General features: G+C 42.7%; 1 protein-coding gene across 1 annotated transcript in view; it reads right to left on the bottom strand.

The window, feature by feature from the left end:
* THSD7A (thrombospondin type 1 domain containing 7A) overlaps positions 1-24143 on the bottom strand; it is a 934571-nt gene that overhangs the window by 265157 nt on the left and 645271 nt on the right. The window contains exons 9-10 of the mRNA XM_069211831.1: positions 23518-23633; positions 13809-13941 (exon numbers count right to left, since the gene is read on the bottom strand). Of these exons, the coding sequence (XP_069067932.1) occupies positions 13809-13941; positions 23518-23633 (249 nt within the window). The remainder of the gene's footprint in view (positions 1-13808; positions 13942-23517; positions 23634-24143) is intronic.

Here is a 24143-nt window from a genome sequence, read left to right as displayed (position 1 = left end):
GGGGTCTCAATGCGGTCAGCAAGACTGACGCACACCCCATCCTCCGAGCTGATGAGCTCATTGATCGGTTAGGAGCTGCCAAGTACCTCAGTACGTTTGATTTAACATCTGGGTACTGGCAGATTGCCTTAACTGAGGGGGCAAAGGAGAGGTCAGCATTCTCTACCCCAGATGGGCACTTCCACTTCAATGTGATGCCCTTTGGGATGAAGAACGCCCCTGCCACCTTTCAGAGGTTGGTCAACCAGGTGTTGGCAGGACTGGATGAGTTCAGTGCCGCCTACCTGGATGACATTGCTGTGTTTAGTTCCACATGGGAGGAACACCTGCAACACCTCTGGAGAGTGTTAGAGGCCCTGCAGAAGGCAGGCCTCACTATTAAGGCGAGCAAGTGCCAAATAGGGCAGGGTTCTGTGGTGTACTTAGGACACCAGGTGGGGAGTGGCCAGGTGGCACCCCTACAGCCTAAGATTGACATGATTCTGGCTTGGGAGCCTCCCAAGACCCAGACTGAAGTGAGAGCCTTTTTAGGTCTCACAGGAAATTACCGGAGGTTTGTTAAGGGATATGGTACCATTGTTACCCCCTTATCTGAGTTGAATTCTAAGAAGCAACCCAAGAAAGTGATCTGGACAGAGGCTTGCCAGAACGCTTTTGATGCCCTGAAGGCTGCCATGTGCACAGCACCTGTGCTGCAGGCACCTGACTACTCCAAGGAGTTTGTTGTGCAAACAGACTCCTCAGAGCATGGTATTGGAGCAGTACTCTCACAGCTTAATGAAGAGGGCCTAGATCAACCCGTAGCCTTCATTAGCAGGAGGTTACTACCCAGGGAACGTAGGTGGAGTGCCATAGAACGCGAAGCGTTTGCTGTGGTCTGGGCACTGAAGAAGCTAAGACCCTACTTGTTTGGGACTCACTTCCGAGTTCAGACCGACCACAGGCCCCTCAGATGGTTAATGCAGATGAGGGTTGAGAATCCAAAACTGTTGAGGTGGTCCATTTCCCTACTGGGGATGGACTTCACGGTGGAACATCGTCCTGGTACAGAGCACGCCAATGCTGATGGTCTGTCCAGGTTCTTCCGCCTTAGTGATGAGAACTCCCACGAGGTTGGGTAGTTGCTCCCCACTTTTAGCTGAGGGGGACACGTGTTAGACTTTTCATCCTTGGCGTGGTCTCCCTTAACTTCTGCCTCTGTTCCCCAGGTTGTTGATGTGTGCTGGACTCTGATTTTACTGTTTTTGTTACTCTGGGCACTTTACTACTGCTAACCAGTGCTAAAGTGCAAGTGCTCCTGTTTAAAATGTGTACGTAATTGGTTCTCCATGATTGGCATATTTGCTTTACTGTTACGTCCCTAGTAAAGTGCACTAGAGGTGCCCTGGGCCTGTAAATCAAATGTTACTAGTGGGCCTGCAGCACTGGTTGTGCCACCCACACAAGTAACCCTGTAATCATGTCTCAGACCTGCCACTGCAGTGTCCCTGTGTGTATTTTTACACTGTAAATTCGACTTGGCAAGTGTACTCACTTGCCAGGCCTAAACCTTCCCTTTTCTTACATGTAAGGCACCCCAAAGGTAGGCCCTAAGTAGCCCCAAGGGCAGGGTGCAGTGTATAGATAAGGTAGGACATATAGTAATGTGGTTTATATGTCCTGACAGTGAAATACTGCCAATTTCGTTTTTCACTGTTGCAAGGCCTGTCTCTCTCATAGGATAATATGGGGGCTACCTTTAAATATGATTAAAGTGTAGATTACCCTAGAGAGTAGATGGACATGTGGAGTTTGGGGTCCCTGAACTCACAATTAAAAAATACATCTTTTAGTAAAGTTGATTTTACGATTGTGCGTTTGAAAATGCCACTTTTAGAAAGTGAGCACTTTCTTGCTTAAACCATTCTGTGACTCTGCCTTGTTTGTGGATTCCCTGTCTGGGTCAGTTTGACAGGTGGGTTGTTTTTCAACTCGCACTAGACAGTGACACAAAGGGGGCTGGGGTGTAACCTGCATTTCCTGATTAGCCATCTCTGCTAGGAGGGAGGGGTGGAGTGGTCACTCTCATCTGAAAGGACTGTGCCTGCCCCTGACAATGCCGGCTCCAACCCCCTGCTGTGTGTCTGAGGCCTTGCCTGGGCAAGGCAGGATTTCACAAGTAGGTGTGAGTCCCCTTTGAAGAAAGGTGACTTCAAAGACTAAAATGGGTATAAGAAGGGCACCCAAATCTACAGACTTTAGAAACACTTCTGGAACCAAGAGGAACCTCTGCCTGGAGAAGAGCTGATAGCTGAGGAAGAAGTGCTGCCCTGCCTGTGACTGTGCTTTGTGGAGCTTTCCTGCAGTGCTGCTTCTGCCAGAGTAAGAGGGCAAAGACTGGACTTTGTGTGCCTTCCATCTTGTGAAGAAATCTCCAAGGGCTTGATTTAGAGCTTGCCTCCTGTTGTTTGAAGTCTCAGGGCCAGCAAAGACTTCTCTCTGCCAGCACCTGGAGTCTCTGGAGAGACTCCTGCCCTGACAAGTGGTGCCCTATCCAGTTCCTGGGCCCTTGAAAGGAAAGCTGGTGGAATCCAAGGAAATCGACTTCGGACGACTTCGGACCGACGCTGCTGCTGAATCCGGTAACGCCGCCTGCACCTGACGCCGTGACCTTCGCTGGAACGTGACGCTCTTCGCAGGCCCGACGCCGCAGCAACCCCGCTGAAGTCCGCAACTCCGTGGAAGTCGCCGCACCACGTCGTGACCGACGCCGCTCGAAGTGCACGGATTCAACGTTTCGCACAGACGCCGCGATTCCCGACTTTGCGCATCGGCTTGTTTGCACTCTTCACCAAAGGTACTGTACTTGGGGGTCTACACGACTCTGTGTCCGGCGCCGCTGGTGTCGGCTTGTTGGGAACGACTCCGTCACGACGCCGTGTTAACATCTCATCGAAGCATTTTTGTTTCTAAACGCTATTTTTGAGTTTAATCTTTAAAAATTCATAACTTGACTTGTGTATGTCGGATTTTTGTCGTTTTGGTCTTGTTTTGTTTAGATAAATATTTCCTATTTTTCTAAACCGGTATTGTGTCATTTTGTAGTGTTTTCATTAAGCTACTGTGTGTGTTGGTACAAATACTTTACACCTAGCGCTCTGAAGTTAAGCCTACTGCTCTGCCAAGCTATCAAGGGGGTAAGCAGGGGTTAGCTGAGGGTGATTCTCTTTTACCCTGACTAGAGTGAGGGTCCTTGCTTGAACAGGGGGTAACCTGACTGTCAACCAAAGACCCCATTTCTAACACTATTCTTCAGCCTATCTCAAGACTATTGTTCTTCAAAGGGGGTGCGGTGGTAAAGCACACTACCATCTTAGAAAGTACAAGGACTTGTTTTTTACTCATTTGATGGGGAGATATATTCCTCTTGCCCATTAAAAATGTAAATTAGTCATTATAGCAACTTTGCTTTCCTGAGTGGGAACCCCGCATTTTTCAGCTTTTTCTGAACTGTACGTTCGCTGATAATATGTTACTATGCCTTTAGATACTTCTATCCAGTTCCACAGTGCCTGTGCTCTGCCCTAATATGGTACTGTAAGATTGGTTGTACTTAAAGTGTGTATTTAACTTCCAGTAAGGCCATTGTAAGTTGGCACAGGAATTGCACACATTTTAAGAAAGCATGTACTTCACCCATATATATGGCAAAGTTGTATGTCTTTGGGGAGTGTTGCTGTGCTCTGTCTGGGCTCCAGTTTAAAAAACTGTAAAAAGTAAATACAACCAAAAAAACAAACAAAAAACCTTGGTTCTGGTCAAGGTAACAAAACTAGCCAAGTGGTGAAGTTATCTTGGTGGCTACATAGTCCAGCTTTGTCTTGCTCTAAACTTCTGATGCCAGAACCAGTGGCTTTATGCTCAACAATGAGACCAGGTGTCATTGGACCCTTATTGGCTTTATCTTTGGCCCTTGCACCTTGGAAGAATTTTACTTCCACACTAAACACTTTGGGGCACCTTTAAAGCTCCTAGTGCCTCCGTGCGTCAATTCAATTTTTGTATGCTAATGCGGCATTAGGGAGGCATTTTTAGTGCAGCAGATTTACACAGTGGCACAGTGCATGCATTGCACCACTTTGCACCCCCTTGTGCCACATTATTCCTGCGCCAAGCATGATGCATACAAAGGGTGCATTTCGCCACAGGGAAGCCTGAAAAAATGGCCAGTGAAATCGACAAGATTTCACTGTGACATTTTATCCATACTTTTTAACGCCTGCTAAGACCAGGAGTTACAATGACACACTCATTACAATCAATGGGCCGCCCTGCACTTTGCTGCACTAGCGTCAACATTTTTGACGCTAGTGCAGCAAAGCACCACAACAGCCTCAGAAATGATGATCCTATTGTCCTAACGACTGCCATGGTGCACCGCATTGTAAATATGGCACACCCATTGTGACATTAGGTGGGGCAGGGACAACTCAGGGAAACTGGTGCATCAGTGTTTATGCACCAGTTTCTTGTAAATCTACACCTTTGACTGTTGAAAACCGCTTGGCATTCCCAATCTCCACACCTTTACAATCAGCCTGAAATTGCCACTAGGTCTCCATCAAATGCAAATCTGCCAGTGATATTGGTGCTTTACTTTAGATAGGTGCTTGTTGTCTTAAAAAAAAATTAAACTCATGTCTGCCACTCCCCATATTTGATATTTTATTGTCTTGGTTTATTTGTGCTCATTAAATGTTTCCCTGTTTTTCTATATTAGTCTAGGGATGTTTATACTGTTTTTATATTAAAAGTTTTGTTACTTTTGGTACTTAACATGCATTCTTCAGGGCAACTACTTGGTGCTTGTTCCACAACTAACAATATGAGCAGCGTTTTACTTAGAATTGTGAAGACCTACCCAGTGTTTATTTTTTAACTTTGTATGGGTGCCCCTTTCTCAAACTGATAATTCAATTTCTGGTAGATACAGAAAAGTTAATTACCAATGAAAAAAATACATCTTTGAAGGATACCTCCTCTTCGTATCTCATTATCATGCGTTTTACATCTTGTGGATGTTCTAATAGTCTGACAATTTCCAGCATACTTGATGTGCACCTTGTTTTGTTCCTCTCTCATTTTTGCACAGCAGACTTCTATCAATGCTGTCTAAGGCTATGATGAAGTACACAAAAGTGCAATGTAAGCCATGAGAGACCATTAACTAATGGTAAAACCACACAACTATGCAGTACAGAACCTATCCTGAATGAACCTCCTTTGGTTAATTACTTGTAGTCCTTCCATCTATTCCAGACATTTGTATATGTTAAATGACACACAACACAATGCAGGTAGGGTTGTTTGTCCTTTCCTTTTTTTTAGGGCGGACATAGAGACTTCTTTAGCTGTATTGCCACTCTCATGTATTCAAAACATGAATAACTAAAAAATACCTACATATTTACACATATAGAAGGGCTTTGGGTCAACCTTATTCATCCACTCATCTGTTCAACTGACATTCAGTTATGTTTTTATCATCATAGCATACAGTCTTGGGCAATGAGAAGCCCGCTTCAAGCTCTGAGAGTCACACTTAACCTGTTTGTATATGCATATTCACTTAAAATAAAGACTATTCCGGTGCCAGGGCAAGTGGGCCAAAACTTGACTTTCCCTATCATTTTTTTTTTTTTTTTTTTTTTTATTTGTTAGACTTTTCATCCTTGGCGTGGTCTCTCTTAACTTTTCGCCTGTGTTTCCCAAGCTGTTGATGTGTGCTGGACTCTGATTTTGCTGTTTTTGTTCCTCTGGGCACTTTACTACTGCTAACTAGTGCTAGAGTGCAAGTGCTCCTTTAAAAAATGTATATGTAATTGGCTTATCCATGATTGGCATATTTGATTTACTAGTAAGGTGCACTAGAGGTGCCAGGGCCTGTAAATCAAATGCTACTAGTGGGCTGCAGCACTGGTTGTGCCACCCACATAGGTAACTCTGTTATCATGTCTCAGACCTGCCACTGCATTTTCTGTGTGTGCAGTTTTAACTGTAAATTCGACTTGTGAAGTGCACCCATTTTCCAGGCCTAAACCTTCCCTTTTCTTACATGTTAGACACCCCTAATGTAGGGCCTGGGTAGCCCCAAAGGCAGGGTGGAGTGTATGGTTAAGGTAGGACATATAGTAATGTGTGTTATATGTCCTGACAGTGAAATATTGCTATATTAGTTTTTCACTGTTGCAAGGTGTGTCCCTCTCATAGGTTAACATGGGGGCTACCTTTAAATCTGATTAAAGTGTAGATTCCCTTTGGGGGCGGATGGAAATGTAGAGTTTGGGGTCTCTGAGCTCACATTTAAAAATACATCTTTTAGTAAAGTTGATTTCGAGATTGTATGTTTGAAAATGCCACTTTTAGAAAGTGAGTATTTTCTTGCTTATGCCATTTCTGTGACTGCCTGTTTGTGGATTCCCTGTCTGGGTCAGTTTGACAGTTGGGCTGGTTGCACCTCACACTAGACAGTGACACAAAGGGAGCTGGGGTGTAGTCTGCATTTCCTGGTGAGCCATCTGTGCTAGGAGGGAGGGGAGAATTGGTCACTTACACCTGAAAGGGCTGTGCCTGTCCTCACAAAATGCAGTCTCCAACCCCCTGGTGAGTGTCTGGGGCTTGGCCTGGGCAAGGCAGGATTTCACATTCAAAAGAGACTTTACTTTGAAGTAGGCCTACTTCAAAGGAGAAATTGGGTATAAGAAGGGCACCCAAAACCGCAGATTTTAGAACACTTATGGAAACCAAGAGGAAACTCTGTCTGGAGTAGAGCTGAAGAGATGAGGAAGAAGAGCTGCCTTGCCTGTGACTGTGCTTTGTGGAGCTATCCTGCAGTTGCTGCTTCTGCCAGAGTAAGAGGGCAAAGACTGGACTGTGTGTGCTTCCATCTTGTGAACATCTCCAAGGGCTTGATTTAGAGCTTGTCTCCTGTTGTTTGAAGTCTCAGGGACAGCAAAGAATTCTCTTTGCCAGCACCTGGAGTCTCTGGAGAGACTCCTACCCTTTGAAGTGGTGCCCATCCAGTTCCTGGGACCCGGAAAGGAGAAGCTGGCATCCTAAGAGGAAGAAATCCATGCACAGAACGCCATGCAGGAAAAAGATCAACGCAAGTCCGATTTGCAGCTGTAAAATTGACGCTGGCTTTGCGGCTGAAAATCGATGCTCGTCTGCAACGTGACCGAAGAATAGACACACGGTGCTGGAGAAATGACGTGCAGCATCGCTGACGGAGGCTGGTGAGATCGCAACCCACCGTGTGTGGTTTACGGATCATCGTGGGGCTGGATTTCCGACGCAAGTACCGCTGGGCGTGTAAAAACAACGCAAGGCCTGCCCGGCCACGAGAGTGCTGACAGTATCGACGCATCGCTCTCCTGCGGAGAGAAGAAATTACGTGTCCGGACCCGACAAAAGGATAGACGGCTCAAGGTCTCGCTCGTGAGTGAAATAGACTCATCGCAAGCCCTTTTTGACACACACTCGCCCGTGCGGGGCTATTTTTGACGCACCCAAGGTACATTTTCACGCTAACGGTGTTAGTGTGTGTTTAAAACTACATGAAGACTCTTTTTGCTTTTTAATTGATAACTTGACTTGTGTATTGTTGGTTTTTGTTGTTTTGGTCTTGTTTTGTTTAGATAAATATTCTCTATTTTTCTAAACCTGTGTTGTGTCATTTTGTAGTGTTTTCACTAAGTTACTGTGTATGTTGGTACAAATACTTCACACCTAGCACTCTGAAGTTAAGCCTACTGCTCCATAGCCTTAAGCTACCAAGGGGGTAAGCAGGGGTTAGCTGAAGGCAATTCTCTTCTGACTAGAGTGAGGGTCCTTGCTTGGACAGGGGGTAAACTGACTGCCAACCAAAGACCCCATTTCTAACATTATCCTTTTTTGTCACTCGTGTAGCTTTGACTATAGGTTCAGTATTCAGTATTCAATCATTCAAAGCCAATAGTACCTTTTCTTTTGATCTCTGTATCTATTTTAAAAACACCTTCTGGCGAGGACGCTCCCGTACTGTCTATCAACATTGTATGCAATGGTTCATTTTTTTGTAATTTAACATTTTTTTTGTTATGAGCATGGCCACTATGTTTAAGATACTACAAGTTTTTATTTTCTCCCATCCTTTTAACTTTTTGTGGACTATGCTGTGAAACATGATTCAATTTGTTTTCATGTAACCATCACACAAGGTTGCCAAATGAAGACCAACTGCCATTGTCAATGCCTCCTGTGCCCGGAAATCACTACTGACCACCATCACATCGAAACAAATATGCCCCTTCTACAAAATTCTTCACATACTGGTTTTATATCTGAAGCTCCCCATCTTCAGTAGAATATGCTACACTGTGCCAGCAAGCGATGCCCAGAGCTAGTGAGCCTGTAACATTGGTATCAGAGGGGCTTCCAAAGCGACCTAGTTTTTATTAACCTGACATGCACTGACCTATTTCCAATCTTCCTGGGTCATCATTCTGACAGCTCGGCTGCAGGTTTGGATTTAATACAATTGTTCTCATTTATTTGATTTCCCGGTAAATCACACAGCTTTGTAAAGTATTGTAGGATTACTGATGGATTTACCGGGCTAGCAAACGTATCATGAATCTTCTATAAATAGGTTGTAAAAAAAAAAAGAAATTGTACAATCAAAGTATGCCCTCCAGGAGATGGTTTGCATTCTGCTGGATATATTGAAAGTGGTGAATGAGAAAAATGTTATATGTTGCACACAGGAATGCCTTTTGCATGTGGATCACATTTTTTCTTTGTCTTTTGTGGTAGATGTATTTTGAGCATAAATTGTGAAAGTTGTTTTTTAGAAAGTTTCAATATTTTATGAAACAGCAGATTTGCAAATATAAATACTTAGCATCTCGAAAGCAGTATTTTCTCTCTAAATATGTAGCAACAACACAAATTGGTTGTTGTTACTATACCTGAGACCCTATTATAAATGGGGCACTCTTTCCCTGTTTGTGCCACAGTGCACATTCAAACAGGTGCGCCCTATTATGGTGAATGTGCTGTCCTCAGGCGCAGCAGTAAACTTGTGCTGATCTGTGGCGGCACATTCAAGTGAAATACTTCTGCAAAGCTGCTCCATGTTTCACTGTGCAGGCAGCAACCCACCTGTGGTTTCAAGAGGGGAGAGAGATTCCGTTGTGGGCAGGTGCAGTGAGTGACTGCACCCTCCTCCAAGGGGATACTGGGGGTTTCATGGGACCCCCTTTTTCCCCTTGTGAGCTGCTGTTAGTACGCCACCTTTTTGTGGCACACTTTCAGTGCGCTTCCTAAGACATCTATGCCTCTGCACCCACGTCCATAACATGGACCCTCGTGAGATAGCGCTGAGGCTACATGTGCACCAGTGCTATCTGTATTACAGAAGGGGCTGCCCAAACGTCTGGGGCCTCTTCTGTAATACCAAAGTGCCCCAGGAGTGCACAAAGTAGTTGCACATGCCCATTGTTTCCCTGGGGCACTTTCTGTAATAAGGCCACTGGCCTGGTATGTGCTATAGTAACCCAATGTACATTTAAATTATAACATTTTGTGGAAATGGTGCTTCCTCAAGCTTTTCCACATGCTTTGGTGAGAAGTTAACATCAGTGCAGGTGCTGAAGATAAATGTTTTCACACATAGCACAATGTAACATTACTAGGCAACAGCATAAGTGATGAGGGGACACAATACATTAAATGATGATATGGGTTATACATTACATCACATATTTAGAAAGACTTTTGCAAATTTCCAATTATATCTAACTGAAGATTTCAAGGGCTAACCAAACAATGGAGTTAATTCAGGATGTAAACAGATGAGCCTCACCAAATAGTTATATGAATCAAAAGCAGACTGGCATTTATCGAGCAAACAGATGGTAAAGTCTTCTGCACAGAACATATCAAGAACTCAAGTTCGAAGTGAAGATGTCACATCATCACCCCCAATATACACACCAATTAGAATACGTAACTCTTCAGCGAGTGTAGTGGAATAAACACATCTGACATACATTTAACTGCAGAAGCCAAGTAATTGCTAAGGCCTCCTTTGACAAAGCGATAGTTGTTGAAAATAAAAGATCCAATCCGTCCCATTACGCTTCAGTATCGGCATATGAACATATCCACACTGCCATCAAATGTGCCCCAGGTTCGAAATGCCGCCCTTATATGGTCCAGCACTCAATGACATGCAAACATTCAGAATGCGACACAATCAGTGTGATACCTTGGAAAATGTGAAGGTAAAACACTAAGGAAACAATGGGAGACAAGCATACCTCTGCATCTCTCCCAGCCATGATATCCAATTTGTTTTGCAAGTTTTGAAAGCATACAGTCAAGCTTATAAGAGGGCTGCCATCCATTGTTGTTTTGTTACTTCTCATTCACAAAGCATATAGCACACTATCAGAATCATCAGATGTTTTCATTAGAAATGATGCGGTTAACACACAACTCCTGCCAGGACAGTTATATGTAATGTGGATTCAATGGCAATGCTGCACTGAAACTAGGCTTGCTCACACGTCCCTCTCTTTTGTTAAGCTTTGCACTACTTTCCCACATCTTACATGAGATTAAAAGACACCATATTGCATGCCATTCTGTTTTGCAAACTGTGTGCCTTAAGTGCTCATTGGAAGACCCACCTTCTAATTTAGAGATGTGACTTTGGTAAGTATCCACTCCAGGGAATTCATCCTGGATGCTTGAGTGAATTCACAAGAATGGTGAGTAAAGTTCAGGATACAATGTATCTGTCTGAGTGCAACTATCAATTTAAACACAAAGTCAAAGCAGATATATTTTATGAACTATGCAAAAAAAGAAATATTCCTAATTAGAAAACAATTTTGTATGAGGCGGTAGGATCTTAGGTTGAATAAGTAATGGAAGAAAAGTGCCAGGACACAATGGAGTAAGATCCATTGTAATAGTATTACATGGAATGTCAGGGGAGTCAAAACCAATATTGGATTTTTAAAGGTTCTATATCAGTAGTTTCTTCTCCTGAAGAAGAAGATAGAAGCACGGAGCCATTTACGGTAAAGTTCGAACCCCACTTGGGGTAGATTTTCAGGAAAAACATATTACTATTAGTTTTGGTAAGGTGTATTGATGCAGATCTTACCTTCATTTGTTTTTTATGGTACCAGCACACTCAAGTTACTCAAGTTACAATCATGGTGTCTATTAGTAATAAGACAGAACCATTCTTTCATTTATATCCGCATCTTTGTTTCTCCATTGCACAGTCCACCATATAATGATGATTAAAGGGGAGAAGGATGGACCTATGGATGGGGAAAGGGACACAGAGACAAGGGAAGCTGTGCTAGGAATGGGACACAAATATGGGGTGTTGGCAGTGAGATGGAAGGAACAGGGGACCCAGTAAGAGGTAGTGTGTGGAAAACTGAAAGGTGTTCACACATAGGGAGTGGATAAGGAAGGTAATATAGACAAGAAACAGGCAAAGGTACAGGGATGAGGAGCAGATGGGGAGGGAGTGCTTATAAAGCACAGATAAAAATAAACCAACATGGGTAATGGGTACAGAGAAAGACAGGAAGGAAGTACCTGGAGATGAGTAGAGCACATACAGCACATACAGGAAACAGTAATAAACAGATGGTGGTGAGTGAGGAGAAAGATAATAAGCACTGGCAAAGCCACATTTGGGCCTACTGGTTTTACCCCTGCAGTTTGAAATCGTGTGTTGCACAGCATTGCCTAGAAAAGGCACCAAGACACAACTGTTATTGCCGGTCACATCTCTCTGTAGTCACATGCATGTGTCTCCACAAATACATGTGCATACAGAATGAAGTTAGCGCCATTTCCCTTTTTTGTATTTCCTGATGCAAGATGGCAGACACATGTTTTGTATCACAACATTGCAAAATAAAACTCAAAAAGGCCTTTAGGGATCATGGGGGAACAGATGAGCAGGTGAAAGGAGGGGAAAAACAGAACACGAGAAAGAGCAAGATAGAGAGAGAGCAACGGCGGGATGGGGGGACACACATAATGGTGAGAACAACACAGAGCATTGGCGGGGTAGTTTGGAGGGAGAAGGACACAAGAGAGAACAAGTAGCACATGAGGGAGAGAGAGAGAAACTCAATTTAAGGGGCTGGTATTTGTCAGGGCAGAAGCACAAAAGGGACAGAGCTGGAACACACATGCACTCTAATGGAGTGCTTTACTGAAAAGAAAAAAGTAGTTCCCTAAAAGTACAGAGGATGCATATATCATCCAATCAAAAGAATAGTAAATAGGACCACTTCAGGGGAGGGACAAACACAAGAACAGGAAAGCAAGCCACTGAATAAGAAGCATGCATATGAGGGCGATGATAAAATCAGCCAATGGGAAGAAATGGGCTGGCTGTAAGCCCTCTGTAAGTTTACAATATGTATTTTGCAACAAGACAACTTGTGCAGTCTGGTAAACAAGATCTAAAAAGGCAGTGGTGTCGAGAACCAAGAGCGGCAGAAATGAAAAATGCATCTAACCTTTATCTCCATATGACATTTTGTATATGCAGTATGTAGATCATCTTGCAGGTTAATGACTTCAGGGGACTTGCCGTCCTAAATGTACCATTCAATCACCCGGAACGTATCACTGTGACACAAGGTCTTGGACTCCCGCTAAACTTTAACACCACCCACCATCTTAGCACGGTGAAGCACAGGGTTGCTCTACTGTTATTGTTGTTAGTGCGATGGGTGTCTTTGTAATAAGGATATGTTACATCTTTGGAAACGTATCTTCTTTCTTGCGGAGCAGTCTCACGATACAGCAACAAGAACTGTGTAATACCTCATGATAATGTTTACTCATTTTATGGCCACAGATATTTGAGCCTCGCAATGTGTCACTTTAAAAATTACAAATCTACTGAAATGATCGATTTATTTGGTGAAAAAGCAATATATTTCATCTATTTAATAAGAAACTACATTTCTTGTTTTTTCACTGTTCCGCCTCTGCGGGTTATTTTCTCATATTTCAGGCATAAATTAGGCGGACATTGTTATCCAGTTATAAAACCAATTTCCTGGAACAGTGATATTCTGTTTGAGGCAAACAATGATCCATATCTCATTCTTCCATTTTATTGTTGTACGTGGGCGCTCAAACTGCTCTCCCAATATCCTTACGCTGGCACAGAAATAGCTTATCAGCATCCGTGGGTTTCAGTGAATGGGAGTCCTACGAAATGTGTCCTTGAATCGTCTTTGCACGATAATCTTTCTGTTCATGCAAAATAGGTGTCTTTTCTGTGATGGGAATGCTATTGATTTCCAATTAAAAAGGAGCAATGATGAGATACTTGCTATCACAATCACATCTAAAATAAGATTGCAGTCAGCTGGAGCTACCTGGCAAGAACACTCGCAAATCTCAACAGGGGTAATTAAAACATATGTGAGATATAACAAGCAGGCTCCCGAGAAATGTCGCCAACAGTATTGAACTGGTGCCATGCATTTTATATGTCTACCTATGAAAGGCACATCTGTCACATTAAAAATATACCGCTCGTATAGTCGGTGAACTTTGCCACCCGAAGGCAGGTCTGTCGAGAAGCCAGCCACAAATTGTATCGTTTTCTGAATATATTAACTCTTAATCCTTTCCTAGCCTTGTATGAGGTGCGATCCTGGGGTGCACGGTGAGTCCAAGGAGATTTACTGACAAACACAGCTCGGTTTACCCTCCCCAAAGCGACTTGCCTGTAGTTGTTGCAGACGGGGACAGTTTCACATTCCTTCTCCTCATACAGTGTGTCGGGGCAGTCACGTCCCCCATACGATGGGAGCTGTATGATGACACGATTGCGTGATTGTTTCTTCACCAAGGCACGACCTGTAGAGAATTGAAGAATATCGATTTAATTCATCCCAGTGCTATTGAAATGTAATGGATATTGTCTTCTCAAATGCTGTTTGAATGAGGTTGTAAAAGGCGCCATACAAAAGAGTGAGGCAATGAAATAAAAAGTTACTCCAGTGTGCAATATTATTACAGACCAGCTGTCCTATTTACTGGTCACATTTTCCGAAGAACCAACCTGTGTTCCAAAAGTCTGTTTCTTAAAATTCCGAATTGTAATGGTTTGCAATCCAGCTTACCTTATGAATTTTAATCAGGGATTTTGCAAACTGCATCTCACTAGGCTGGAGGCCGTTATAGGGATGGCGGCAGGCTTGGATCAGCACACCATCATGTTTGTGACTTCTTTTTCTACGAAAATGTCTATTTTTTGACTGATGCTGCTGTATTTTTTGACTGTGCATTAGAACTCTGCTAACTAGACTCCAGTGCCTGTGCTCTGACCCGTAAAACATGTTGAAATTGGTCATACTCCTAAGTGGCATATTTAACTTTTGTGTACTTCATTAGTATATGGTACCAAGTGTATATATGTCAGTTAATGTCATTAATGTACTGGAGAAGGTATTGTGCCACCACTGGCGTAACAGTGCAAAACATGACTACAGTCCTACTGCTGTAGCTTTTTTGTGCAATTTTAAAACTGCTAGCTTGACCTGTCGAAATAACCCCTTTTGGCAGGCCTAAATCCTTTTAAATATTAATTAGTAACCTCTAAGTAGGCCTTAAGGCAGGGTGGATAATATTTAAAAGTAGGAAATGTGAGAGATTAATGTACAACATTTTTTACAGTGCAAAGTCCCCACAAGCTATTTTCACTGTAGCTGGTGTAGCAGTTTCATTGAAAAGCACTGGGATATAATACTGCAATTAAATAATGCTATCTTCACTTGGAAACCCATACAAAGTTAACATTGGACTTTTTAAAATACTTATTACTAAACCCAATTCAATGGTGAAGTCAAAGTTATACTAAATAGTATATAAATGTTACTTTTAAAGGACACCCTTTACCTGCCTAAATCCTCATGAAGCCCATCTGAATAAGCTTTCAACTGTCAACCCGGAAATGAAAAGCCCGTTGATGAGGTGTGAACTCTATCCCAGAGCTGAGACAAAGACTTTGGGCTCGGGGTGGAGTTCTGTTACTCAGACAGAATGACCATCTGAACAGTATCTAGGAACTTAATTAACTTCAATGGGGCCAATCATGCCACAGAGAGAAGTAGCTAACCCTTGGGCCTGCCCCATCCTTTGCCCCCTCATCAGCCAGGCACCAATCTCAGTGGAAGAGGGGCTACCCCTAGACCACATTTCGAGTGGCCAAAGGAGAGGGATTGCTCATTTGACCTCTGGGGTATACACAGAAGCTCTGCAAAGGGAAGGACAGGTCCTGCCATGTTGGATTTAGGCAGAGAGCGCCACTGTGGGCTTGTTTGCAGTAGGGAAAAGAACTGCTGCAAAAGTGGGTAGGGTTACCGCTGAGAACTTTTTCCACTGGTTAGAGAACAGATAGGAGTCACCCTAACCTACAGGCTGGTGCCAAGCATAAATGTGGCACCCCAGTGCACCCTCATCAGAACAATATGGACATGTGGAAGACAGAAGGACTGCACCTGCTTTTGAGGCCGGTGAGGAGAATCTTGAAGGCTGGACCTGCTTCCACCTTGACCCAGGACAAAGAAATGCCTTACAGAGTTGCAGTAGTCGTCTTTGCTACTATGTTGCAGGTTTGCAGGCTTCCAGCGCGGTCAGCAGTCGATTCCTTATCAGAAGGTGAAGAGAGAGATGCAGAGGAACTCGGATGAGCTCTTGCATTCGTTATCTAAAGTTTCCCCAGAGACAGAGACCCTAAATAGCCAGAAAAGAGGGTTTGGCTACCTAGGAGAGAGGATAGGCTACTAACACCTGAAGGAGCCTATCAGCAGGAGTCTCTGACGTCACCTGGTGGCACTGGCCACTCAGAGCAGTCCAGTGTGCCAGCAGCACCTCTGTTTCCAAGATGGCAGAGGTCTGGAGCACACTGGAGGAGCTCTGGACACCTCCCAGGGGAGGTGCAGGTCAGGGGAGTGGTCACTCCCCTTTCCTTTGTCCAGTTTCGCGCCAGAGCAGGGGCTAAGGGGTCCCTGAACCGGTGTGGACTGGCTTATGCAGAATTGGGCACATCTGTGCCCAAGAAAGCATTTCCAGAGGCTGGGGGAGGCTACTCCTCCCCTGCCTTCACACCATTTTCCAAAGGGAGAGGGTGTCACACCCTCTCTCAGAGGAAGTTCTTTGTTCTGCCATCCTGGGCCAGGCCTGGCTGGACCCCAGGAGGGCAGATGCCTGTCTGAGGGGTTGGCAGCAGCAGCAGCTGCAGTGAAACCCCAGGAAGGGCAGTTTGGCAGTACCAGGGTCTGTGCTACAGACCACTGGGATCATGGGATTGTGCCAACTATGCTAGGATGGCATAGAGGGGGCAATTCCATGATCATAGACATGTTACATGGCCATATTCGGAGTTACCATTGTGAAGCTACATATAGGTAGTGACCTATATGTAGTGCACGCGTGTAATGGTGTCCCCGCACTCACAAAGTTCAGGGAATTGGCTCTGAACAATGTGGGGGCACCTTGGCTAGTGCCAGGGTGCCCACACACTAAGTAACTTTGCACCTAACCTTTACCAGGTAAAGGTTAGACATATAGGTGACTTATAAGTTACTTAAGTGCAGTGTAAAATGGCTGTGAAATAACGTGGACGTTATTTCACTCAGGCTGCAGTGGCAGGCCTGTGTAAGAATTGTCAGAGCTCCCTATGGGTGGCAAAAGAAATGCTGCAGCCCATAGGGATCTCCTGGAACCCCAATACCCTGGGTACCTCAGTACCATATACTAGGGAATTATAAGGGTGTTCCAGTAAGCCAATGTAAATTGGTAAAAAGGGTCACTAGCCTGTTAGTGACAATTTGGAAAGAAATGAGAGAGCATAACCACTGAGGTTCTGATTAGCAGAGCCTCAGTGAGACAGTTAGTCACTACACAGGTAACACATTCAGGCACACTTATGAGCACTGGGGCCCTGGGTTACCAGGGTCCCAGTGACACATACAACTAAAACAACATATATACAGTGAAAAATGGGGGTAACATGCCAGGCAAGATGGTACTTTCTTACACCTTCAAAGTTTGGTTTGCTGACCTCTTTTTGGCTACAGGGGCATAAAAGCTGCAAGAGCCCAGAAGACCAGTTTCAAACTGTGAGTCCTGACCCCAAGTGCTGCTCCTTACGTAGAGTGTACTACTTTTGCCTAAATCTAAACTGTGTTCTCCTTAGAATCCACATAAGGTTCCAGTGCAGGTGGAATGTTGGCATTTATTTTTACTTACAAATTCTCCTCCATTGTTCAATCGTGGCCTAACACACTATGTTATGTTAGAAAAATTCTCCATAAGGCAAGAATAAAATTAACACATAGCGTAAAACAAAGACAACTGTTCCCTGTTTTGAAGAATAGCCTATACCTGATTCTCTGCAATCCAGTTCAATTTTGGCTTAACACCCTTGACAAACACAACAAATTACTTGACTTCTTCAACCTCAGTTACACACTTGTCTTTCCTGAAGTCATTTCAGCCTTACTCAAAAGCTACAAAACTGCTCTTCCACTTCTATTGTGTTCAGCCTATTTAGCACTCTATACCAATATTTAACAACAGAATACTACAACATTTTTATCCCTTTGCATAAACTACTCATAATCCCTACAAATATGATGGTGCACAAGCAATGTCCAAAGAAAATCTTTTAAACTGGTATGTACCATCAGATGTTATAAAAGCAGGTACATGTCTCAAACTGTCATCCAGCAACACTTGATGGTAGGTTGACATTAAGCCTTACTGGAAAAATAACTTGGTCCTGCAGCCATTCCAATTATGTCCTCAATTTGTGGTAACTGGTAAGGCTCAACCCATATTGCCCTGTTTAAACTCTGCAGATTTATGCATAATATTATCTCACCTGAGGATTTTCTAGAAAATACTATTGGTGGCAACTACACTGTGGCATTGACCTGTTCAATAATGCCTTGAGCACACATTTGCCTTAAGTCCCTACATAGTTTGTCTCACATGCTACATTGAACATAGTATTATCTGGGTTCTCTTGGTACCAGTCCCTCCTTCAATTTAGTTTGATGTACAAAACGCTTATTCTATCCAAGTCTAGAGCAATAGAGTACCTTTTCTTCACGAATGAAAGGAGAAGGATACTCGGCTGTCTTACTGGGTGTGTAGGGGAAGGGCTTTTTCCACTGCAAAATGTTATACTGAAAACTTAATAAGAATAAATGCACCTGCACAGGAGGTGCCAGGGGACAAAGAGCCATTATGAAAAGTCACAAGTCATTCACAGACATTCTCAGAATTCTCAGACATTTAATACATTCTTAGAAATAAACATGGAAACCTGTCCTAGGCTTAGGGCTTAATTACGAGTGTGGCAGTCCTCGGACCGCCACACTCACAGTGTCTGTCCGACCCAACCGCCACATTAGCAGGTTGGCGGGCAGCCCCAACAACGTACCTCCGTCTCTGCTGGGTTTGGAGATCCTGATGGGCTGATGAAGGTGCAGGTTGGAATCAGCCAGGGTGGCGCTGAACTCAGTGCTGCCATGCTGATTACAACCTGGCGCTCTGCCAGCCTTTTCATGTACCGCCATGAACAGTTTCACTGTCATGAAAAGGCTGGCGGAGAACAGGTTCAGGGGTCAGAGGGGGGTCCCTGCACTGCCCATGCCTGTGACATGGGAAGTGCAGGAGTCCCCCTGCCAAGCACTTTTGTAATGTGCACTGTCTGCTGTGGAGACAGTGCGCATTACAAGGGTGCTGTGGCCCCTGCAGGAGGCAGCATTGCTGCCTGGTGGATTGTGAGCTGGTGACAATGCTGCTGCCACTTTCCTGCTGGGCTGACCAGAAGAAACCTTGGTTTCTGCCAGTCATCCCAGCGGGAAAGTCTTAATGTGGCTGGCAGGGAGGTAGCCAGCATGGTGGCAATCACCCCAATGGGAGTTTGGACGGGGGGTTTCCGTCCGCCAAACTCATTATAGGTCCTTAGTCTTCCAGGCATACTTCTTGCATTATTCATGAAGTAACAATTATGTAAAAACACATACAGGCAGATAACCTGACTCTCCACTCATACTTTTACATTTCGTTTGTGAGTAGGACAAGACAGGCCTAATTTACAAACTGCATTTGGGAGTACGTAAAGTAGTATTATTGTAGTCACTCTTATGTACTACAAAATGTAGTCCATAAGCCTATGCCTGCAGACCTCTGCTTTGCCAATCTTTTTTTGTGGAGATCTTTACCAAGGTTGCAGAGATCTCTGCACAAGAAGCTATACATGTTAGTAGTAAATGTGGGCGAGACTAGTGATAGCAGGGGGAAATTGGGGTATACGTACTGCTAAATAGAAGGAGCTTAATAAAGAAATTTAAGGTGTTGTTTGGAAGTTACACGTAAATACAAAACCCACCTCAACAAAAGATTAAGACAATTGAAATTTACAAGATACTCTTCCAAGGTTCCTACAGCCCTGAAGGTATTAAAAAATGCTCAAATGTTGGAGGTCGTTAAGAATGACACATGACCAACGATTGGTACTGCAAAACACTCTCATACTAGACAATGGAGGGTGTAAAATAACACTGCATACAAACTAATGCTAAATACTTTAAATTAGTTTGATATTTAAAATTACATACAACTATGTTTTTAGGTGACAATATTAAAGTTTTTAAGTTAATTCAATATGTATCTTTTAAACACATTTACTTAATATTAGTATTAATTACAATACAAAATTATAGTGAAGGTATGTAAATGTTTACTGATTCAACAAATTACTATTTGTAAATTAAGTTCATATATTTAAATTATTTTACTATTGAATATTGATGAGTTGATGTTCTGTAACATTTGATGTTCTACTTTCTAATTTGAGGATAAATAATTACATTACTTTACATTTACAGTATACATAATATACCAATATTTTTTTTTAGAAAACAATAAACTTTATGAAATGTCCCTGAATGTTCACATTGGTAGATTTTCATCCCAGTGATAGGAGATCTCTACCAACAGGCAAAAACGTACTTTTAGTAACTTCATACTTGTAATTTCTATTGTAGGAGGCTCCAACCACTTGTTTAAAGGGCGGAGAGCTATACATAGGTGTGTATGTCCACTTGGAAATGGTGACTAGCAAAAAAGTATAAGGTTGTACACATTTATATCTACCTTTGTAAATTGGGTCCTATGTGATTACCTTAGCAGATTTGTAATGGGGGTCAGGAAAAGAAATAAGATCGCAGATGAGAAGGAGTGCTTAGTTTAGAGGCTCCTGTTCGGAAACAAAAATAGTGCCTCAGCTGTCTATCAAGATTTTTAATGGCAAAGACAATAGCAATGACAACTACTGTAATTATGGTTTAAACATTTCAACAGCAGAGACCTAGAAAGGCAAATCACCAGGAGCTTTATTGAGAATGTTTTTGTTTAGCAGGAGCCTCTTGAATGTGATGAACTATATAGAAAAGTATTATTTGGAGTACATAAATATGGATATGGTGAGGGGGGCAGTGAGCACATATAACTGACACTGTGCTAGCCTCACATTTGAGGCTACAATAGACATCTTTCAGGTAGTTGGCTTTTAGATATCACTCTCTGGAAATATTAACTGGTTTGTCACCAATAACCGGATGAGAAATTGTTGTATGCTAATTATTTAATCATCTTGCATATAAATATTTAAGCTTCTTTTGTTTTACTGCAGTGGCTACTTAGATGTTCATCTATGTTATAATGTTACATCTATGAAGAGTTGTCATGTTATGTGCACCATTATGTCCTCAATATGAGAGGTTTGAGTGAGGGCACTACATGGTGGATTGTGTAAAAATGTTAGCTGGGTGCATCACATAATGTTTGCGTAACTGGCATGGGGTCACACTGTTCTTTGTCGAGAAACTATCCTTATTGTTTGGTACTGCATACCATAGGAGATGTTATTTCTAAAATGAGGTGTGAGAAAACAACTGTTACCGTTGAGGGGTCTATGGTGAGGGTGCAGTGTTGCCCTGATGAGGAAAAGATTGTGTTACCAGGATGTGCACCCAGCCCCGTGGTGTTCTGTAAATGTGTCCCCCAATCCCTTGAAGGCCACGAGGTTGAAATCACTGAAGCAAAGAGACAGAGAGTTCATACTATATGCTGCTTTGTGTCATGGTCCATTTCTGACTGCATCTTTCTAAATGAAGACAAGGGTTGTAGGATGAAAGGCAGTAACACAATGACAAGTGCTCAAGATAGGAAGGATATTTTCTAGACCATCATAGTGATAGGCTAAAAGTGCTCCCTCCTACCGGTCATTAGGCATCAGTTGTTCCAATCTGTTGCATGTTGTCTAATGGGAACATTAAGGGGTTGCAGGGATTAAATTATTTGCTTTGAGGATGAACTCCTGCAATTGATGGATTAAATGTTTTGTACACATGATAATGTTCGAGCAAAATTCAGCACTGGGGTGTTTTGCTGCATTTTGTGATCCCACTTCCCCATCTAGACAGCATCCACCTTTTTAAAGCAAAATAGATAAATAAGTACAAATAAATTAGTAACTAAATGTTGCTTTTTCTGCCTGATGATGACTGCCTTTGTGAGGAATTAATTCACAGTTTGTCACAAATCCATTTTTATGCTGCAGTATAACATTTTATTTTAAATTTGAGAACAAAATTGTATTTCCAAAATATAAATTGTTGGAATTAAACTCTACTGAAACTCAACAAATAAATGAATTATTACAGATTGTAGATGGATATGAACTATTGATATTCTAAGTGTTTGATTAGAACGAGGAGCTCCTAGCAACTCAGGGTAAGAGAGGAGAGATGTCCTTTACATTTCCTCCCCGTGGTGAAGCAATGTTTCTTCTGAGTATTGAACATTGGTAAGAATTCATTGATCCCTTTTGATCCTGAAAGCAGTGAAATATAGCGCTGAAAGGCAGCAACAGATGTTTCTGGTCATACTGAAACATCTACCTTTACAGCTATAAGCTTTTCACTTGAAAGTCATATAACTATAGACAGTTGAACCTCTTGTTTTTTAAAGTTCCTGGATGTGACTCACTATTCCCTAGTATCCTAACATAGCTTTCAGGAGCATTTAAATATAGATTACAACAGTACCAAGTGACTGGTCAAAATATTGATTAATTATTGTTTTAGTTGTTAAACATCAATAGATTAATACCTATTGAAGACAATGCAGTAAGAAGACACACACATACCTGGAATTGTGACATCAGCTCTATGTATGCTACACCTTCATCGCTAAGATAACATTGCTAAGCGAACAAGGCAGCCAACAAGACATCATTGAACGTTGAGTGTGGAAACTATGTAGAGGCCGACATACTCAGATGACCTGATATGCTCCAAAGGCAACTTTATTTTGGCTTATCAGGTGCACGAATGGTTATCATAACAGCCAACCTGGCCAAAGAGGAAGAGTGATTAGTGAGGTTCTGCTTTCAGGAACGTCAATTCACCAAAATGCCAGGGGTACAAGTAGTGACTTGACATGCCCTTTGATCTTCAATTTCACTCAAACAATCATGCTTAAACATACACACACATTCACACACATTCTCAAGTAAAAGTTCACATTTGCAAACATGCACACAACACACATTTCAAAGCCTTTTTTTTACTTACCTCAGTTGCCAGGGAGGGCCATAGTCCAGCTAATTGTACTCCATTCAATATTATACTAATAGTGCATAATTGAACATTATTTACTATTAGTGTAATAAAAAATGAAAGAAAACAAAGATAAAATAGCCCCAACTAGCGTCCATAAGGGTATGCTGCCACTATGTTCCCGGCACTGATTTTGCCTCCACTGAATCTAGGGGTCACAAAGATATTACAAGGGGTCGCAAAGGGCAAGCCAAGGGTCACAGCTGCGATCCCTAGTAACCCCTAAGTCATTGCCTGCTCTATAGAAGCAGTTATCTCCCTTGCTGAGCATTCACTCGCTACCCCAGCATACTACTGAGGGACATGTCCTCCTTCCTCCCACCCTCATAGACCTAACCACGCACAGTATAAATGCCTCACTGCGCTTCAGAATCAACTCAAGAGCCAGATGGATGGGGCATGACACCACACTGGACTAAGATCGATCCTACCATGGGCCTGTCAGTAATAGCCTAGGCTTTTCCAAAATGTACTTGTATGAACTTGCTTTTAATATATAACTATAGTTCAACATCTTCTCTTTTGTGTATTGTACACTCTTATTTATGTGGAAGAAAGATGTCACCTTTGAGTGTTTATGTTTTACACTGTTGGTTGGCTTGTCTCATATGCTGACTAAATATATTTAGAAAAAGAAAACATGTGAATGGATTTATTGGTAAATCAAATGCTTAGTAAAAGTCAATGGAAAGCTAAGAAAGAATAACTATAAAAAAGCAGGGAGTTATCCTACCTTCTTGACATGAGGTGGGGCATGGGGACCAGTCGCTGTAGGGTGTCACAATGCAATCCTTCCTGCAGGGAAGCAGACAAGGCCTGACTGTGTCCGGCCGAAATGTTTCCGGGCACCTATAAAACAATAAAAACATCAATCAATGCCATAGTTATTGAATGGTTCAATGCACAGTATTCTTTGAAATGCAAACAAAATGCAAAGCATGACCACACAATATCTATTAAATATTGGACGAATGGAAACATTTCATTGGTGACTTATTATTGTTCTTAAACACAACAGACAGAGAAGCAGTTGGGTAATCCTTCTTGCATGCCAGGCATGCTGTGTTTATACAATGAGGTTGTTCTTTGGTGACTTTTGTCTGTTGATTTAACAATTAGATGTACATGGTAGATTTGGGTTTCATAGCAGTTTTCTTTCAATACAGTTTTAAGATCTTAACCCCTTAGCTGCTGGGCCTTTTCCCCCCCAGTGCTGAGCCCTTTTTTGGCTATTTGGGGTAGTTCGCGCTTAGGGCTTCATAACTTTTTGTCCACATAAGCTAACCACGCCAAATTTGCGTCCTTTTTTTCCAACATCCTAGGGATTCTAATGGTACCCAGAGTTTGTGGTTTACCCTG

This window comes from Pleurodeles waltl, chromosome 10 (assembly GCF_031143425.1).
Source record: "Pleurodeles waltl isolate 20211129_DDA chromosome 10, aPleWal1.hap1.20221129, whole genome shotgun sequence".
Taxonomy (NCBI): Eukaryota; Metazoa; Chordata; class Amphibia; order Caudata; family Salamandridae; genus Pleurodeles; species Pleurodeles waltl.
The sequence above is the reverse complement of the archived record's forward strand: the minus strand, read 5'-3'. Positions and strand labels throughout refer to the sequence as shown.